Source organism: Python bivittatus, unplaced genomic scaffold (genome assembly GCF_059951505.1).
Source record: "Python bivittatus isolate LINGU-HERP-01145 unplaced genomic scaffold, Pbiv_v1 ctg000020_np1212, whole genome shotgun sequence".
Classification (NCBI taxonomy): domain Eukaryota; kingdom Metazoa; phylum Chordata; class Lepidosauria; order Squamata; family Pythonidae; genus Python; species Python bivittatus.
Window position 1 is genome coordinate 14097729 of NW_028277030.1, and position 21507 is coordinate 14119235.

Genomic DNA, 21507 nt, shown 5'->3' on the forward strand with positions numbered 1-21507 from the left:
CTTCTTTTTCCTTTCCTCTTTCTGATCCCTCCCTTCTTCCTCTTCCTTCTCATCCAACCATCTGAAAGAAGACATATTCCTTTTGTTAAAAGTCCAAACTGAATGCCTGAAGAAAGCATTTGAAATTAGACTGATGCCCACTAGTTACCCACTCCTGCTATACACAGATACTGATATTGATATATTTATTTATTGCAGGCTTTAGTAGGCCTGTAGAGTTGAACTGTTAGACTGAACTTTACTGACACATTTTGTACAAGCCAATGGAGTAGACAACATTGTCATACTCAGCACAATTCTATATCTTTATAATAATCAAATCTATAATGCAGCTTTTCTCAGTGAAATGCCCTCCAGATTACAGAATCCCCAACCAGCACATCCTGCCTAGAAAACTTCCAGCACAATGGATATCCATATGGCTAGAAAGTTCAGTGTTATTGTCCAACATGTCTGAGGACAATCAAACTGCTTCTCTTCATGAAGCAAAATATAAAACTATTATGCACAAAACATGTAAGTTTTGCAAGTTCCACCAAAACTTTTTAGTAACTATGGCAATATGGGAAGAATTTATTTGATCATAGAAGAACATGGAACTGAAATATCGAGAAATATAAAGTTCAAGCCACATACTGCAGCAAAGAAAAACTGGACATTAATTATGCCAACTAAAGTTGTGTTTACCAAGAGATAGGGTAATTAATTAGTATCTCTTAATTAACAATTAGAAGGTTATTATCAGCACTGAACAAGTAAAGGACTTCAGATACTTAGAGTCATCTTTCCATCTTCCTTAATATAAAAGAACTAAACATAAGACGGCATTGTTCAAGTCTGAAAGATAGCCAAAGCAAGTTTGATTTGCTAGCTGCAGAGACAATGCTTTGGTCCCTGAAACAATAAACCCCTTTAAGGCCTAGGAATTGCACAATTTGCTTTCTGTTGCACAGTTTTATGTGTACAAGGACTTAAAAACCTTAGAAGCAGCCCAGACCATAGTTATAAGAGCTGTGCTTTCTGTCTTCTGCTGTATAACAAATGCTGCTTCTGTCTGGAAGCTGATCTTTCCCCTGCAGAGGTACATTTGAGAACTGGTCTAAAAGGAAACTGAGTGGAAGGCTGCCTTGCTCTTCTAATTCTCACTGATAAGTTTTCTTCCCAGAAGAAAAGCATAGCCTCAGACCTAAGTTATTGAGGTCTTTCAGCTCAATTCTTAATCCAACAAGGGTATATGAGAAAGCATCACTGGAGATGAAGTAGCATATGCTTGACTTTGAGCTACAGAAATATTGACATCTAGTCCCCACTACTATAGCAGTAGTATAAGCAGAAGAACATTTATCCTAGCCAATTATTTCTCTAATATTCTGCCTGTTTCGCACAAAAGATCATTTTCATTGGCTAGACTTAATGCTATGCTATCTACAGTTTGGAAGGCAGGTATAACAATAACCTTGCAACTGACTAGACTTGAGTCAGTTTCTCATGTTTTTCTGCATTGTCACATATATAAATCTTCATGCTCCGTGGTAGTAATATCCCTGCTAGTTAACTGCTTAGATCATCTAGATGAAGAAAATACATGCTTTGCGCTAGAAATGTTGCTAAATTCTATTTAGCTATTAAATGCTAAATAGCCATAGGTCTAATACTGGAATTATTAATCTGGAATGTATTATTTGATCAGGTATCTATAAATAAGCTATTTATTTCTCTTACCTTTTGTTAGTATTCCTTTATCTTTGCCTTGTAATGGTTAAATAAATAAATTAGGATTAGAAAAACACTACTATTAAAATTCACTCTGAACGAGGCTGTATCCACGAGGCTTACTTACATCAAAGGGAGTGATTCAGTTCTCATCATTTTTAGCAGCCTGTTATTTAAAGCCCTGAAGAAGACTCCAAAATTTCTTTGAACAAAACATCTTCCTGTTGTGGTTTTATGACATGTTCCTTGTCAATTTCCAGCCTCCAATGATGGTCCACCTACCTGAATGCTATGTTATACTATTAATGCTATGTATACCGGTTCTGGGGTAGAAGAGGGCAAAAATGAAAGGAGGGGCAGGGTTGATAACAGAACTCTAGAGCTTTGATTCCACTCAGAATTATCTGCAGATTTTCAGTCACAACCACCTTCTCTCAGCCTGTCACTTCAAAACATAACTAGAGGTGGTCCTCTATCCAACCATTTGTTTAGCAACCATTCAAAGTTACGACGGTGCTGAACAAAGGGACTTACAATCTGACCTGAAGTTACAGTGATCTGGGCCCTTGGCAATGGGTTTGTCCTTACCATTGGTTGCCAAGTGCCCCACAATCATGTGATTGCCGTCCAGGAAAATGATGCCTGCCAGGGAAACACCAGGCAGGAAAGATTGCAAGCTACTGCCACCTGCCGAGAGGACTCCCTCTCATCTCTGAGGGCTGCCTGGAAAAGCTCTCTGCTGAAATCAAAGCAGGATTTTGGCATGGGGCATTTTCAGGCAGCTGCTAAAATCCTGCTTCGATTTCAGCATGAAGCTGTTACAGGCAGCCTATAAAAGCTTCACATGGGGCTTTGGGGGCTGCCTGAAAAAGCTTTGTGCTGAAAGTCCAAACAGGATTTTCAGCCATGGAGGATGGGGGAGGGAGGGGGGGAGGGAGGGAGTGGGGGAAGGTCCGGTTGGGTGCGTGGTGTGGGTCAGGTGTGCGAGGACCCCTTGCATACCCAACCCACACCGCACCCCCATGCACCTGACCCAACCCCCCATGCACCCACTCACTCCCTCCCCCACCTGGCAGTGTCTGAGGCTTGCAACTTCCTGCTAACTTCCCCACTGACTTGATTGTGGGAAGCCAGCAGGAAGTTGCCTCGCCTAACAACTGGGGCATTCACTTAATGATGGCAAGTGAGACTCCCAGGATTGCAGTTGCTAAGCGATGCGGCCACGTGATGTTTCACCTAACAACCGCTTTGCTTAGCAACCAAAGTTCCCATCCCAATTGTGGTTGGATAACAAGGACTACCTGTATGACTTATTGGGCAATGATCAAGATTATACAGCCGTCATCAGATTATTCTCAGCACTAGCAGGGAAATGACTGTACTTTTTAAAGCATGAGCCAGTCGATGTAAGGTTCCTTATTAGGCAAGCCTGGGTGGTGATGGGAAATGCTATCAACAGGATCATCCCCTACATTCCCACACTGGAATAAATTCAACCATTTCCAAGTGAACAAATAATATAATAACAGTATACTGTTATACTGACCTGTCATGGGAAAGTTTTAGTTGTTGTGTCTGCTGTTCGTGCACATTAATTAACAGCTTCTTTAGTAGTTCACACTGCTGGCTAAGGTGCAGATCACGCATTTCTTGCTCTTCCGCACTGTGGGTGTTGATCATCTCAGACCACTCTTTGGTGTGCTGTGCCACAATTTCTTTCACCTTGAGGAAGAAAGGTTGGATCAGTATTTTCCATTCATGACTGTTGAAGGCAGGCCTCCAAGCAAACAATTCGGGAGGCACTGTTGGAGTCATTTTTAGATCCAGGTTTTATGTTAGCCCAGAAACTTGGGACTATTCTAAACTCCGAGCCCCCAAGGTCAATTGTTGTCAAAACACTTTTCCCTGTTTGGCCCATGTTGTGCGAATCAGAAACTCAAGTCATTTCTGGGCTAGTAGCCCACCAACGCCCAGTCAGAGTGGCTGCAGCATAAGGGACTGAAAAATATAAAACACTCTGTTACAAAATATATTAACAATGCCTGACAACCATAGAAAACATCTCCCAAGACACTGATTGGCTGCAGCATCTCTCACACCCAATATTGCTTGCCCAGCCAATAAGGAAGGGCCACTGACATTATGAAATTAGCTCCTGGTATATGGGCTCAAAGGATACTAGGTAGCACTGGAGAAAGTGGGTGGGACTTGTGTACAGTATTCCCAAAATAATGGCCTTCCTGTTTCCTCAAATCCTAATTTAAGAAGGAATCAAGCAAGGATGAATTTCAAAATCTATATGAACTCAATGGTCTGAGACTGAAATGGAGGTTCAGTCCCTCAAAATTAGAGGGAGTGTGCCTTTGCATCCTAAGAATGCAGTCATTCCTTCTACTTTTCAAGTCAACCTGAGCAGGTGCCTCAGAAGTCTTGTTTCAATGTGTAAAGAGTATAATGCCACCTAATCCTGACGTTAAAAACACATTATAGATATCTATGTAATCCTTGCTTGTTTGTGCTTTGTAACTGTTTTTTCCAGATCATCATAAAAATGCTTCAATAGGAAAGTAAGGTGGCCCAGTAGAAACACATTTTTAAGGACTATCCACTATTTGTTAGTTATATTCCACATAGTCAAAAACATTTGTATAATCAAAAATGGAAAAACGTCTTCAGTGTACTTCCTTTCTTTTCCATCATCCATAGGATGTTAGCAACACGACCTCAAGTACCACTGCTTCTGCTGGATCCAGATGGTAGAAACTTCTCATGCTGCTGAAGTCTGGATGGCAAAATCTTGAGCATTAGCCACTAAATGGTTATATTGTTTGCAAGTTTGGAATGCACTCTCTCATGCTTTTTGTTTTGTTACAGTTTTAATAATTTTAATTGCATTTTATTGGTTTTGTTTTAATTGTTTTGATTGCTTGGTTTTGTTATTTTAATTGTGTGTGGCACCCAAAGTTGGCTTCTGTAGCTCTGGTAATAATATTTTATAGGGTCCATTAAATTTCACTTTCTAAAATGTCTGGCTGTAGTTCAGCAGTCAAATCTTCATCAGTATAATCAATTTTGGGACATTTTGTACATTTCTTCCACATATTCATGCCATCTCTTCTTTGTATCTTCTTTCACTAGATCCTTATTGTGTTCGTCTGTTATTATGCTAATGTATGCATAAAGAGCTCCCTTATTCAAGATGGTATTTTATTTCCAATTTAGCATTTCAATCTCCTATAGTTAATGTAATGTCTTTTTTTGTGTGTTGTGTTGACAAGGTAATGCAAATCACCATAGAATGACTTCTGGGGTAGAAATGGCAGACTGATGGATCTGCAAAAAATGGAGCTGATGACCGCGGCGGAATGAAGAGTGAGTAGACTGGCTCTTTGATAATTCCTCTCTAGACAAGGAGAGGACTTGGGATCACCCACTAATGCTCCAGACAGCTGCTCCTTGCAAGGAGGCTGCAAGATAGAGGTCTCCAGTGGGTTTAATGCTCTGGAAGATGAGGGATTAGCCATCTTGCTCAAACTGTGGTCGGCACCTTTGAAAGGACACTACGTTCACATACTTCCTTTCTAAACACTTTCAGAAATTGCTTCAACTGCTTTTCTGCTATTAGGACATATTTTACAGTTCCAGGTGAGTTTCCTTCAATCCTTGGGGAAAGAAGTTTTAACTACAAGTTGAAGAACTTTTTAAAAAAATTGGTATAAACAGCAAAAGGGTGATTAAAACTTTGATTTTAGAAAGTTATAATGAACTAAGGGTCCAGATAAATTTGAAATCAGATTTTGAAATTAATTATAAAGAATCCCTCCCGTGGGAAAGTTGTTTTGATTTTTAAAAAAAACTGTAAAAATTGGACACTAGAGTGAACTAGAAGGATCTAAAGATTACAATTAAAGGAGAACACTCAAACTTGACTTACAATTACAGAATGAAGCAAAATATTTTAACATTGGACATATTGAAGGATATTTTTGAACAAAGGACCCAGAAGTTAATTTTAAGAGTGTCTGCCTCTATAGACAGACTGTATTTAAAAGTTGTTATGGAAGAGGAACAAGTTTTACCTGACAAAATTGAGAGTGATCTGAAAGTGAATTTAAAAATGAAAGGCTACAAGAATGATATGGAAAAAGATGCTACATGGGACATACAAAAGAAACTGGCTGATGTCTTAATAATTAAAAGGGATATACAAACAACAAACCAAGATAATGACCTGAATAATTTTCCTGTATTGGATTTACAAAAGAGGCTTGTTAAAGTTGTGAAGAATTTTATGAGAAGGGACAAAGAAAAAATGAAAAGAAATAAAGTTCTATGACATTATTTGAATGGACTAAAGATTAAGATTGTTAGAAGTAAAAGGAAAGAATATAAAGTTGGCTTATCTGATTAAGGCTAAAATAGATATGTTGTTATCTCTGGCAACCCTTAGTGGACTTTTACTGATACCAGGACTGAAATTATGGCATTTTATGGATGTGATGGAATGGAATTATGAAGGCCAGGCTCAGGGAGATAAACATTTTCTTAGCTCGCCGGAGGAGTGTGGGAGCTATAAGAGGATGAGACTGGCACCTCCCTGAGGAATTCACACTGTTGTGGCTGGCTGACTTGGGAACTGGGGTTTCAGTCTGGGAAGACTGATGTCAGGCCTAGCCCAAGGAACTCCAAGAGACAATGCAAATTCAGTTCAGCTACGTTTATTAGCTATAACCTCCAGCAAGAATCTTCCCAGACTGAAATCACTTGGTTTTCCAAAGTAGTCCAAACAACCTGAAGTCTTTTTTCTTATTTCCTGGGGAACAAAAAATATTTCCTACTTCCAGAAACATCTCTCACCATATGACTGTCATGTACTGAAATACACTGTTAAAAAGGCTACTTCTGCTCTTACCTTTGATTTATGATCAGATGTTAACATCTGAATTTTACCTTCTGTTTCTTTTTTCATCTCAAGACAATTATTTCCTCTAAGAACAAACAAAACAGAAACATTTCAAGTAAGCATTACAAATTAAAATTTTCAAACAAACCTCAGAAGATGAACCAAAGCTCGAAATGTATTTAAAAATGTAACTTGAGTCCATCTCTTTATTTATTTCCCAGTGTCATTCCCCCAGTTGCTTAGCCATATGAAATGAGAAAACATTTTGCATTTAGTTAATCTTGATGAAAAAAGAAAAAATATATTACAATCTGCCCAGGATAAATGGCTATCCTTTCTCACTTTTTCCTGTTCTTCCAGATTGCAGAACTGTGTTTCTCCCTGAAAGGCTTGTACAGTTTTGAAAGAATAGGTTACTCAGCAGGGAGTTTTAGGAATGTTAAAAAGCATATGTCCACATTTCCATTCCAATGTATTGATATAGTACAGGTAGTCCCAATTTAAGAACGAGTTCTGTTCCCGAGGTCTTTTCCTAAGTCGAATTTGTATGTAAGCTGGAACAGTATTATTGTATAATACTGTATAAGTAGTATTGTGTAATGAACTCGAACCATTGTGTATTTAACTAGAATCACTGTGTATTTAACTTGAATTTTGCTACAATAGGCTCCATTCTTAACTATGGGCCGTCCTTAAACTGGGCATTCTTAACCCGGGGACTACCTGTACCATTTGGGGATCAGCCATGGTTTAGATAAGGTGGGCAAAATGCAGATACTGCTGAACCAGAGCTCCTTTCATTCCTCCCCATTGGCCATGGTGGGAGAGATAGGGAGCTGAAACTAAGAACCACAGCTGGAGGGCAAGCATCCTATCTTTAAAGAGGATTTATTGTAATAATCCTAGAACGTCCCTCGCAATGCATGTACAATTATTAATAAGCAACCATGTTTATTTTAACACATAAACATAAGAGTATTTGAAAACTTACGTCCTGAGCATCTAATATAATACATTAATCTGGCTTATTCTTCCCAAAAACAGAACTACAAATGGAGGCTGTCAACAAAAGCAGCAACCCTTTGTTGTGCTCTCACTCCATAATGTGTAATTCTGGGATCAGCAACTTTTTTAGACCGGGAGATCTTCTGTGATGGTGTGGATGTATTGTGGCAGTAGTGATGATGATGACGGTGGTGACATATGGTCCAAATCTTGAGAGGATGTTGAGTGTTGCAAAATTTTGGCATCCTCACCTACTATCTTACAAGATCCCAGGGAGCAATATTAAAATCTCATACGTTTTGGTATTTCAGCAATTTCATTTTAAAGCTTCATTTTAAAGCTACCCACCACAACAAAATGCTTTATTCATCTTATTAGTCTGGTTTTTCGTCTACCAGAAAGAATCCAGGCAAATAATACTAATTTTGATGAGAAGAAGCATTCCAGTTATAGTGTCCACACACAAAAAAGTGCTGATTGCAACAATAAGCAGACTTCTGTTTTTCAATTAACATTCAGATCCAAGTTAAGCTTGTCAGGCCAATAAAGCTTACCTGAAAAACACACAGTCCATTGACAACAACAGTATTCAAAAGGCTTCAAATACATCCTCGAAACAACTTTGCAAGGTCAGCCTATATACATTCAGGGCCAAAACAGACTTGATGAGGGTCACCGTGTTGGCTTCCATAAGAGGAGGGCAGACATGTGAGCACATATGTACCATCTTTTATGATGTCTAACTTACGTTTTTTTTTAACTCTCATGTGATGAGGGTCTAAATACGCCATTGAGGACAATGTAATGATTTCATAGAAGCTAGTATAATTATCCCCCCCACTTTTCCCCCCTTAAAGAAATGTGTCGTTTTTAAATCTCTTAACCTGAACAGAATACACAAGCCTCTGTGAGCCCCTTCGTTCCCAGGGGACTGTAACACTTGGAACGACACAGCTCAAGTGCAACGGTACTTTGATCCCTCTCTCAGGGCACAAGAATGGAGCTCTATTCCTCTTTCCTGCTGTCAAAAATGTTGCTTTTTAAACAACGCTATGCATACCCTTTTTTCTTGATTGCCTTCTCAAGGAGTTTCTCGTAAGCTAGCTTCTCTTTGTCATATTGGGCTACCATTTTGTCAACTTGTGTGCAGTGTAACTTCTGCATGATGCTGTGCTCCTGCAGTGGGGAAAAACGGCACGTTAGGCTACAGTCTGTGCGGCAAGGCATTTAGATATCTGCGTTTCAACAGAAGGGGAAGAGAAGAAAAAAACCCAAAACCCTAGCAGCAGCATCTTCCAAAGCGTTTCAAAACGGCATGAATACCTTTTTATTCTATCAGGTTCCTAAATCCACAAGCTCTCCTGAATGCAACTCTTAACTGAAGCAACTTCTTTCCCTATTTGCTTTCCTTTCTTTTGCCCAGGTGGTTGCACCATACAGAACTCACAACTGTTGTTACGTACAATAAATGCAGTATAAGTGTTTTCTTTTTCAACTCCTGAGTCGTTTTTATTGCCTGATAAACATCATCCTGATAAAATCTCCTTATACCCGTTCCTTTGACATTTCAGAAATTTAAGCATTTCTGCATGACAACAGTAGCCATATGTCCAACCTATTTACTCAATACTCTTGAATAAACATACACAGGAAGGCACTGAAAAAGGATATTGAAAAGGACCCAGATAGAAGGGACTGAATTCTCTATTTTTGAAAGGATGTTGTAAAATTCAGAATGGAATTTGAAATAGGTTGAGACCCCCTAGAAAGTCCTTATGAATCACTTTTTGTTTGAATTACCATCACTTAGAGATTAATTTTTTTTTCTTGCATTCTGATTTGAAGAGTAAGCACCAGGGGTGTGCAAAATGTTCAGAGCTCAGAACAGCCATTTTTAATGTTTCAAGTTTAAAACAAAACACAGTATGTTTTAAAGTTCTGTCCTACACTCCAAACAAGGCACTATACACTTAGCCCAAGCCCTGGACAAAACATATTGTTTTCAGTATAGTTTGCAGTGTTCCCAGGGCAGCAGGAGTGGCAGAGTGCAGGGCAGCTGAAAGGGCAGAGATGGGGAGAGATAAATGGGTGATGGAGCTGAAGCAGAGGCGAGCGTGGCAGGGCAGAAGCATGAGGTCCTTGCCTGATGATGTGCGGTCCTGGCCTAACAACCACAACCAGGACTACCAAAACTGCTGTTGCTAAGTGGTGCAGTCATGGGATGTTTCATCTAATGAGCGATGGAAATTCCAGTTCCAGTTAGGTATTTAAGCAAAGACTACCTGTTCTGCTTTGTGACTGGGCTTTCAAGATGCAAATGCAGTAACCGTGTTGCTTTGTTTACCTGGGGAATTTTGTAGGCAGAGAAGTATTATATATTTATATTGGCCATAAGCAGTGCTAAAATTAATCCACTGCTGTTGCTTATTTGTGGAGTTCAGTCCTCTAGGTAGTTGTGGGGGCAAAGTAGGCTGCTGAAAGTTAAAGACTGCTTTCATTGACCACTATAGGGTTTTTAAAATGTTTTTAATTTTTTTAAAACAGATGATCTTTTTGCTCAAGTAAGTGGTAGACAGCTCCCAGAATGGACTATTAGTCCATCAACTTCTGTGTTTCTAAGATGAACAATAAGGGAACACAGCACCTCTCAAGTTATCAATGGCGGAATTCCTGAAACAGGTTGACTTGTTGCTCCATTGGAATGCAGAACACTTGAAGCATTTTGAATTTAGTTCTATTGGAACACGGGATATCCTAACAGAATGTTCACAATGGGACTTTTTAATGCTGAGTTTGCAGCAATATGGGTTCCCCCCCCCCATTTCACATATTCTCCTAGAAAGTATCCTTAGATTCCTAGTGACATTTTAAAATTTCTAATTCATTTTGAAAAATAAAGAATAAAATAATTTTACTCTGTGCTAATGGATGCTGAAGTGAATGAATAATTTAAAATCATTCTGGAATTCTGGAAAGACTCAGAACTGTGTTCAATGCCTGTATTCAAAATAAATTCCTGTTCAGAACTTTTGAAATGTTGGGCATGCCTTTTGCACTAGGCTATAGTTGGTTGATCTTATGTTGTATAATTTAAAAAATTAAATATTGTTAGTTAAATGTCTAATCACCCCTAGCTTAGCCTGAGGGTCAAAGAAACAGAAGCCATGTACTGCTTCTTAAATTTGTTCTGGTAAATAGAATAAGATTCCACAGAGTGATGCCATCCATGAAAACAGAGCCATACTTTAAAAACCAATGGCACGCTCATTATTTTAATATATACTTTTGTAATAACTCATGCACTTTTTAAATTTTAAGTACCCCATCTCTGAAAACAGAAAACAAAACAAAACTCCTACCTTTGCATGCCTCTTCTTCAAAGCAGTCAGCTCTTTTTGCTGTTTTTTCAGATGCTTTATATATGCCTGTTCCCCATAGAAAAAAGAGTTCTTTTAAAACACCTAAACAAGAAAGACCTGAAGGCAGTTGTCTTGATTTCAAAACTGAATTTGCACAGTGTGTAAAGCCAACATTTTTGAAAGCATGATTTACTTAAGCCACAATGGCTAGGTTCTCAGAACATGCTAAATCAAAACTAAGCAAACCACATTATGGCTTCATATGAAGTGCAAAGCAAGTCAAAACTAATTACAACTTTAACAGATTTTAAAAAGTGGGGGAAATCAAGTTACCAATGTGCAGAGATGTCATATAAAGATCTATGCGCCTAGACTAATGGATAATGGAACCTGTTTTTTTCTGCGTTGCTATTTTACAGTCACTCTAGAACTCACTCCATAACGTGGGAGAACTGTGAAAAGCAAAGTATCAGGTTCTAAATCTTAACAGCTCATAACCACTTCTTCCTTTATCAGCTTAAAAGGCTTCCCTAGAGTAAAATGAAAATTTTAAGGGACTAAGGGTCAAGAAAAATGAAATCTAATTTTTAGTTAATAAGGACATTTGAATTTTCAATGATAAAGAAAAACATCAGAAAACAAGTCAATTCATTCTCAGAAAGAGATTGCTAAACTGCTGCATAGATTTACCTTCATCTGTTTTAAGTCCTCTATCTTTATTTGAGGAATAAGATCTATACCTTAAAAAAAGAGGGAAAAAAACCATAAGAGAATGAACACATTGTCAGTATTGTTAGTTATTTTAATGTCACTTTACTGAATCATATCCACTTGCTGAAAAGATATCCAGATTATCAGAAAGGAGGATAAATATTTTGCATTAATCCTTCGTAGTTACTCTTACTACCAATCAGGAGAAACATAATACAGCAAGAAATCTGCATACAGTAGTCTTCTAGAAGTTTGCTTACCTTTCTTAATTTCTGTGCCAGGTCCTGTACTGGAAATGGCATTTGATCTGACTTCAGAGCTAGTCTGAGGAGTAACATTTGCTTTAGCGTTATTAGTTTTGCCCTTCTTATCGTTCTTTGAAGTGTCATTTGGAACATCAGCTATGTCACTCTGCAAGGAATAAAGGCTTTTAAAAAAGATACTATGGACAAATCTGGTAGACAAGGATGAAAGATTCCAAGCAGTCAAAGAAAATCCAAAGTAAACCAAGGATCTAAGGGCAGGTTGCAAGAAGTCCCAGTGTCACAGCACATGACTGTTATGTGCCAGGCCCAGGTCATTGGTACCTCTTGCAATTGTCATAACTGGGCCAGTCTTATTCCCTTTGGACCCTTAGTGCTGTGAGAGGACAGCGAGGCAATGTTACCTTATGTGCTTCCCTCAGTTTAGGGCTTACTGACTACATCTTCTCCCCACCTCCCCCCACATAAAACTCCACTCTTCCCAAAGGCACAGCTGGGAAAGGTAGAACAGCAATTAGAAGCAAAGGAGGACTAATCAGAGAAAGGTCCGGGCAAGGTCTCTTAGTAAGAGGCAGAGGAGGCTAACCATACACAAAGACTTGACTTTTCTAAGAAGTGTTCTCTTCCTGTAGTAACTGTAGTGCTACCAACTGGTACTGTGATGAGACAGGTTGAGGCAGCACAAGAAAAGCAAGTGTAGTTGCCTGCTAGTCCACTCTCCTCCATGAGCAACTGGGGAGATCGATGATGAGGATCAGCCAGAGGAAGAGGACTATCTTTCCTGAGTCCAGGTCCACAGCACCACCGGCCAACAGGCATTGAAGTAGGCATTCTGATGGCCATACCCCATAGGAGTGTTTGATCTTGAGTCTAAAGATCCCTGCTATATTTCCTCCACTGACTATAAGACTCAGTCCACCTAGGGCAGGAGTACTAAATGACTTGTGTAGGGGATGCTTCATACCAACTGAGGCATCATCCAAGCATCCTTCTCACTACTGGTAGTAATAGAGAACCCAAGCTAACTAGTAAGCACCTACTATCAAACAGAACATGGTCACTTAATAGTGGCTGAAGCAACTGTTAACAGGCAAACAACAGGCAAATAAACAGCAGACTGCTACTAATGATCATGGTATAATATTATATATATTAATAGGATTCTCAGCAGTTTGGAAGGTGGTCCTTATGTACTTAAAGTTAGCAGTCCTATGCAGAAACACCCTCCTCCCCACAAAAGCTGTTTTAAAGGAATGCTGAAAAACCAAAGGCCAAAGAAGACTGACCATGACCACTAGCTAACAATGACTGGAGTGTATGTGTGTAGTATAAGAGGGAATGGAAAGCAGTATCCTGAAAAAGGGCAGACAGCAATAACAGAATCATTGCATACTAAAAAAAAATTGTGACCATTTTCCTTGCTCACATTCATTATTAGAATGATCCCCATTTAAATTCAAAAGCTTATGGACTTAAGTCTTAGTGTTCAAAGACTCTGAGATGGCCTATATTGCTTAGCACAGAGCTACAGCTAATAGCTTTACTACTTCTAAGTTAATATTTTGGCAGCCATGGCCATGATAGTAATGCAATGAACTTAGTTTTGGGGAAGGGTTGAATGTATTACTATTAGTGTGTTAAGCCTCTTAGTGGCTTAATATGCTTGCTGTGCTTAATTTCCTATTGGAAAAGCACATCAAAATTAGCTGCCAAATTTTAGTGGTACAATTTTGTGAAAGGCTTTGGGGCCACAAGGGTTTTTCCAGACTGCTTATAGCCAGCGCACCAGGCATTGACCATTTCTAGCCTAGACCCTGGATCACAAACTTACTGTTTCATTTTAAGAAGCAAAATCTATTTATTTATTTTGACTTAGATGTTGCCTGACTTCAACTGACTCTGGGGTGGTTCACAGTATAAAAGCAAAACAACAAATATACAGTTAAAAAAATAAAGCATAAAACAGCAACAAAATGGTGGATCTGGTCATTAACAACAAAATACCATACATCCAACAAAGGGCTCCAACACCCTTACAGATTGCAGGAGGAGAGGTCAGAAAGTATCTGGCAGCATTTTGAAGATTAACTCTTTTTATTTTAAGGCACAAGCTTTTGTGAACTGCAGCCCCCTTCATCACACAGTGGCATGATTGATACAAGATTAAAATACGTAGGGATGGACCGGGGTGGGGAGAGAGAAGACATGGTAATAATGCAGATGAAGGTTCTATGGGGGACAGATTACAAATACCTTATTAATTAAGACCTGTAATGTATAAAAACTGATTGTGTTTGCTCTGAACATCTGAGATAGCCTGAATCCTATGAAGTTGGACTGTCTCACACTCAATTATGCTGGCATAGTTTTTTGGTGGCGGTGGTTGTTCTCAAACTGCTACTTTGAGATCTGTCCTGGGAGGTTAAAATGCTCTGCTATTACTTTGTCCTTCTTCTGAGTCCTGATACCAAATTTGTGTCTATTGGTTCTTTTGCGCAAAGCCTGGCCTGTTTGTCCTATGAAGAATCCAGAGGGGCATTGCTGGCACATGACTGCATATACTAGATTAGAGGAAGCCATCTCTTTAGAAACATATCATCTATACTCCTGATAATATAAATGTTTAATTTTAGCCATGATGAAGCCTACCTAAAATTAACAAAAGGCCAACCAATGTTGTCCATCACTCTAATCTTTTAAATATTCTACTAAATGAGGCTCCTAGAAAAAAATGCAAATCAATTTCATATCCAAAGTTCATTATTCCTTACTGTTTCAATTCCCATAGCTCTCATCTGGTCTGCTCTTTTCTCCATGACAGATAAAAATTTCTTTGGGTCTGACAAGGCATCCACAATATCTAAAAAGGAATTTAAATAAGTAGTCAGGCTATTTTCAACTTCAGATCCTTTTAAAGCCTGTCATACAAGCTCTGCTTAATTTTACCATGCATTACTGTCCCCTTAATCATGACAAGTAATAAAATTGAAAGTCTTCGTAAACTTAAGAGATGCAGAAGCATAAGGCCCACAACAGGTTCCAACCAGGAAACATCAGCTTAAAAGAAACAGCATGAAAAAAGAAACTTGCAGGTACATGCACACAAACACGCACTGTTCTTCTTCATGCTAGGGAAGCAAAAATTTGTTTTGAGCACTACAATATGGCCCCAAAACACCTCCAAAATCTTGCTTTCTTAATATGAGGAAAGGACAAATATTGCTTTTGCATGATAAAGAAATGCTTCTCCCCACTCCAGAATATTTACCAGGGAATTATGTACTTTGTTGGACCTTTCTCTGACATTTCATCTCCAGTGGTTTTGTACACTAATCTCATTTCAGAAAATAGCGAATAGTCCTGAAAACTTCAAATAAAACCTCTTACTACAAATGCATGCACCAGAAATATGCCCAACATTCTACACACTATTCAAACCTTATTTCAATACACACACAAACTCAATTTTATAAAACTACCTGAATTCTACTGGGGGCAGAGGAATGGCAAGTCTAGGCTCTGTTCTGCTTAATACCACCCCATCCTGCTGCCCCATCAGAACAGCTTATCTGAGCCCACTTTTTTACTTTGCTCGCTGCACTTTGCTGTTCACAGATTCAAACTTTGGACTAAATTAGAGAATTTGGTTCCTGACAGGGGTCTTACATAATTAATATGTAACTGTATCAAGATAGTATAATGCAAGTTAGATGCAACAGAAAAGGCTCACTTACAGGTGATATTACAATGAATAAAGGAATGAGACAAGGTTGCATCCTGGGCCCTACACTATTTAACATCTATCTCAATAGATGTGGAGACATTACTTCAGGTTGATGGCCATTGTCCATCATTAGCTAAAAGGAAACTTTGTGCTTTGTTATATGTGGATGATGCTGTACTAGATTTGAAACACCCACTTGAGGCACTAGTTAAGTATTGCCAAGAAAATCAATTACAAATTAACTATGATAAAACTAAAATTTTGGTTTTTGGGGGAAAAAAGTTAAAAAGTACACCGGGAAAATTCAAGATCATATAACAACTCAAGTAGAGAATTTTAGTTATTTGGGCATTTTATTTAACCGTGCTTTAACCTGGCAACATCATTGCAAGGCAATACTTCTGAAAGCAAAATCTACTATTACAGCCTTGCTTCAATATTTTTACTCAAAAGGAAGAAGATTTGCTCCTGCAGCAATACAAGTTTTTAATGCCAAAATTGTATCTCAAATTTTATATGAAGCTCCAGTTTGGATCACATTTGCTAGTTTTGGTTACAAATATATGTTTTTAAAAACAAGGAAGGATTGCTTCAGGAAATCCCAAATGAATCCTTTGTAGATATGTGGTTTAAACAGGTGACTCAAAAGATTAGTCAAATTGGCATTGATCCTGATTATTATTCTCCAGGGGTATGTCATTAGCATTTCATTGTATCAAACAAAGACTACGGGATAATTCAGTACAGGAATTAATGGCTGGAGCCAAAGTTTCATGTTCGCCTATAACCTTCAGAACTACAGATATACTTTTCAACTCCCTAAATAACTGAATTGCTTATATTTAAATAAATACAGAATAGCCTTTTTAAAAGCCAGATTAAATGTGCTGCCATTAAATATGCTATATGGTAGATTTAAAAAAATTCCCATCTCTCAAAGATTCTGTACTTGTAACGATACTGATCTTGAAATGGTGGATCGCATTTTATTGTATTGTGAATTTTAAAAGAGTCTTTGGCAGGAAGTTATCTGGCCTATTTTAAAATTCAAACCAGGAAGAGATACTTCTGAGTATGTAAAAATTTTACTTGCAGATGAAAATCCTAAAATTACAATGGCAACAGCCAGATTTTTAACCATGGCTATAAAAATAAGGTTTTTAGTAACAAGTCAGTGAGTTGGGGTTTTAAGTGTATTATGTAATATTTATTAAATATTTGTTAAACTGTTTTATCTAATGCCAAGTTCAGATTATATTTGTAACTTGCTTTTGGGTCTTTTGGCTGTAAATAACATTAATTGATTGGTTTGTATTAAAAGGCTTAATCTGCACTCATTGCAATGGAACTGAAAAAAAGCATGGGATAAATTCCCAAATCCACTGGGAGCTTTTCCCACTATTTTCAGCATAAGGCTAAGAAATATTCAAGACTCTTTGGATAGTCAGGTACTTACAGTTGTGGGGACAAGGGGTACAGTAGCTGCAGGAAAGATATAAAGCAGATGAAACTACATCATACATTAGGCTAACCTAAGATTCTCTGCTGGAAAGCTGGGGGGGGGGTTCATTTTTAAAGTGTTTTAAGCCTATTTTAACACAAAGTTTCTGTGAGCTTCCCATCTCAATAGGTCATTGAATACATTATCCATTTTTGCTAGCCTGAGTGAAAGGTACAAAAAGTGGGCTGGGGACTGAGGATTGCCAGTGCCTAGTTTCTGAATTGTGCTGTAAAATATCCATAATCCTTCCCAATCAACTTGCTCAAAATAAAATATACTGTTGAAGTATTTACCTCCAAAACCATCAGGCACATAAGTTTTAAGTACAATGTTGCAGAAAATTGTTGGTAGAGATAATGGTTTGTTGCCTTCATTTCGAAGGGAAATGTGTCGATAGCCTGCCTGAAGCCCATCCAGTGGCAATATCCTCTGACCGATCAGCTTGTTGTTGTCATCATAAACTGCTATCCTCAAGACCGCAAGATCTGGTAGAATCACCTAAGAAACCCCAGAATGAAGGTGGTTATTATGACTCATCATGCAGCACATTCCTGACTTGTAATTGTTGAAGAAATCCAGCAACCCCCTCTGTCAACAGGTTCTAATAGAGTTACTGAAAAATGCTGTTTGGTTGTATTTTTACAATATTACTAGGCTTTGCTGAACAACGTCTTTGGTGGCACTATGTATTAATGTTATAAAGAATACACTAGTAATGAGTAATGCTTTATGTCTCTAAAAATAGCCAATCAACATTATTTAAATTTCTGTTAGTTTGATTTTCTTCCTAAAAATGGAAACCTCAGAAATTTGGAAGAATAAAGCAAACAGCAAGTGATTAGAATAAAAGAATCTTCAGAGTGTGGTGGTTTCTTTTGTCTACTCAGTACTACTTTGCTAGCATAGGGTTGCTTTCTCTGAGGAGGTTCCCATTCTGTTCTCCAAAATACCTACATTTACTAGCTATGCAATTCATCTGTGACATGCACCTTGACAGCAATATAATCTTTGATGGATGAAAACACTCTTTCCTTTCTTTTCACTTTAGCAGGCAAAACAAGCCTGAAGGACACACGTATAGGAAAGGGATAATGTTTCTGACTATCAAATATTGCTAAAATGAAGAAATGGACTTACCTTGCCATTGATGGGAAAGCAGTGTATTTCAAGATAAAGCTCCTCATAGTGCTACACTAAAGGCTAGTATTTTTTAATCAGATGGAACTGCAATCTTACTTTCCTCCCCAAATATTTATACCCAATATTCTGAACTCTCAAATCCAAAAAAATTAAGATAAACAAAGTTATCATAACTGTTAAAGATAACTGATCCACCACTTTTTGCTCCTAAATAAGGGGGGAAAATTAGGGGGAGTTTCAATTTAAACTGCTCTCCCACCACCACATTATGTGACTTCATCCATACCTACAGCTAAAAGTGCTTATCTATGTGTGATTTTATAAAAGGTATCACGCCATTTCACAGCATTTGTCTAAGTTGCACCAATAGTGGTTGTAAAGAAACTAAATGGATATAGGTCTTTTTATTTCTCAAATTGCAGTGGACAATGAAAACAAGTTAATCGTCTTTTGTCCAATGGATTGTACTACTAGATCCATTGCTTACATGCAGAACAAATTATGAGGAATAAAAAAGACCACTGTTCAATATATTGTAACATCAGGGTTCCATCAATGGAACACAAGAAAATCATTTTAAAATTAAAATTAAAAAGATCTCTAAACATATTTATAACTTTTTACATTCACAGTATCCCCTGTGATATGGCTCTTTAAAACATTCTCCCTTATAAATTGCTATTTTTTATACTTCAAATTACTAAGTTTTTATTTTTTGATATATACATTTCCAGAATGTAAGCAATCTGTTGGGAAAAGGAACCCTACATTTGCTTTCTGTAGAATTCATGGGCAATCACAATCCATTTAAGTATCTAGCATCTGCAACTGGAATGGGTTTATTTATTAAAACGATTCTGCCTAGTAAGAGAATTCCAAAACGGGTATTAATGTGAAAATTAATGTACAATAAAACGTTTCTGAGAAAGATGCAGTAAAAAAATCAAGTAGATAATAAAAGGAAAGAGATAAAGGTCTTAGGGGACACAACAGAATATAGTGGTATATAATAGGGCATTATTAAGTGATCCCTTCTCCTGGCTGCCTGTTAAGGGAAAGATGCAATGGTATTTAGGTAGCCTTGTCTAGTCCTTGAGTTCTGCAATTACAAAGGGCCCCAGGGAATTAGGCTGCTATTTATTTGACAATTAGAAATATCCCAACTAGCATGCATCGTTGAGTATAGCAAGACTGACCCAACGTAAATATTAAAATATCATATCACGACTGAGTAATAGTTCACAGAAGAATAACAACACAGAATATGTATTACAACAGCAGTAGATTTATTTTTAAAAAACAGGAGGACAATAAAACACAATTCACACATTACCTGCTAAGTATTTGCATGAGATTTATGCTACAAAGGTAGTAATAAACAATCCTAACTTCACTGTATAACAGTATTCTCCCAGTATGGAGCTCTTGGGCTGTGCAATTTTTGTGATATACTCCAAATGTTATTAGATTAGGTATCAGTTGCATAAAACTTGTGTCATGCTAGTAGGATGCTTTATATCTGGCATTAGCCCCCAACCAAAACTAAAATAGGCACGATACTAGCCAGAAAGATACATCACTAAGAAAAAAAAGCAGGTAATTGTTCTGCATTCTAGACAACAGAACAGGTAAAAGGATAAAAGACACTGTCAATGACGGCACCATTAATGCACACACTTCTGGATGAACTTTAGTTGACAAAAAAAAAAAAATTAAAGTAGAATGGTATAGAAAAAATTGTAGACACCATGGATTGCCATTAAGAGTGAATCTGCATGTGCATTTTGACAAACTGTTCTATAGAATTTCAGTGGCTAATGATTACGTACGTACATGCAACATGGGGCAGCTTAACTAGCACCCGTGTTTTTAATGAACTCGGTGTTTCTTCAGAATGAAATGAGATTTGCATGACTGCATGGAAGATACACATTTGAAAGTTTGCTTATTCAAAAAAAAAAAAAAAAATCCCCTGCTGGGTAAATAAGAAAACTAGAGTAGAAGTTTTTCCCCTAGTTATTTTCATTTACTAGAAGCTCTTCTATAAAGTAATATCCACAACATGCACCTCAATATAGAAAGGGAGTACATGCCATATAGGAATGAAAGTAAGAGAAGCCCCACTGAATCAGGCCAAAACCCTCTCTAGTTCAGCATTTTCCTTTCCTCAGTGCCCTGCTGATATCTACAGGAAGCCCAGAAGACTGTAAATGATATTGAGAGGCTTACTGCCTGTAATACTAGCAATAATATACAGGCATTATGATTACTAGCTCTTAGTAGTCTTGTCCTCCATGAATTTTACCTAATTTCCTTTTAAAGCTGTTCAATCTGCTGGCCATCACTGCATCTTATGACAGCAGACTACAGTTTAATTAAGCATTGTGTGGAAAAGTATTGAATTCATTATGAATCTCTTATCATGCATGATCACTGGATGACCCTCATTGTAGTAATGAGTAAAGGAAAAAAACATCTCCTATCCACTTTCTCTGCACCAGGCATAATCGTGTCCATCCAAATCATGTCTTCTCTTACTTGCCTTATTTCTAAGCTTAAAACCTCCCAAATGCTGAAACTGGTCTTCAGAGGGGAGAGGTTTCATTGTCATTTGGGTGATCCAATTCTCTAATTCTCAGAATGGCACATGACTTCCAAGTTTGGCTGCATCACAGATTGGTATAGGAATGATATTATTTTCAAGCCTGTCTTCATGATTCCAAACACAGATTTCACCATTTTCACATAAGCCACGCACTGAAGCCAAAATGTTCACTGAGCTACCCACATAAGCTTCCCACACTGTACCACCTTGTTCTGGTGCAGACTTAAAGCCAGACCAAGAATACGCAAGAAAATGTTCCTGCCGAAACACTGCACTTTGCAACCATGGTGATGGGAATGTTTTGTAAAATGGCACAAGTAAACTCACCCCCAGAAGCAATTTTTAAAAACTGCTTTTTTCCAAATGGTGTCTAGAACTCTTGCGGTGGAAAAGAGGAAAAAATATACACGACGCAGACAGGACGAGGGAGCCAACCTCAGATGCAGAGGCAGCACCCCCTGACTTAATCCATGTAATGACATTGACCTTAGCTTTGGATGCAGGGTCTCACCTGCCCTCTTGGCTGAAGGAACAGTGCAAGATAGCAGCCACTGCCAGGGCAGGGAAGAAGTTGTAATCTCCA

The 21507-nt window shown here is 38.0% G+C and overlaps 1 protein-coding gene across 18 annotated transcripts in view; it reads right to left on the reverse strand.

Moving 5' to 3' along the window:
* The window catches only part of PLCB4 (phospholipase C beta 4), a 172439-nt gene that overhangs the window by 14607 nt on the left and 136325 nt on the right, over positions 1-21507 (reverse strand). For all 18 annotated transcript variants that reach the window (XM_088134673.1, XM_088134638.1, XM_088134656.1 and 15 more), the window contains 8 exons: positions 17473-17677; positions 14726-14814; positions 11952-12102; positions 11671-11720; positions 10981-11046; positions 8682-8797; positions 6626-6701; positions 3260-3435 (listed from right to left, as the gene is read on the reverse strand). In XM_088134673.1, coding sequence (XP_087990799.1) covers positions 3260-3435; positions 6626-6701; positions 8682-8797; positions 10981-11046; positions 11671-11720; positions 11952-12102; positions 14726-14814; positions 17473-17677 — 929 coding nt within the window. The remainder of the gene's footprint in view (positions 1-3259; positions 3436-6625; positions 6702-8681; positions 8798-10980; positions 11047-11670; positions 11721-11951; positions 12103-14725; positions 14815-17472; positions 17678-21507) is intronic.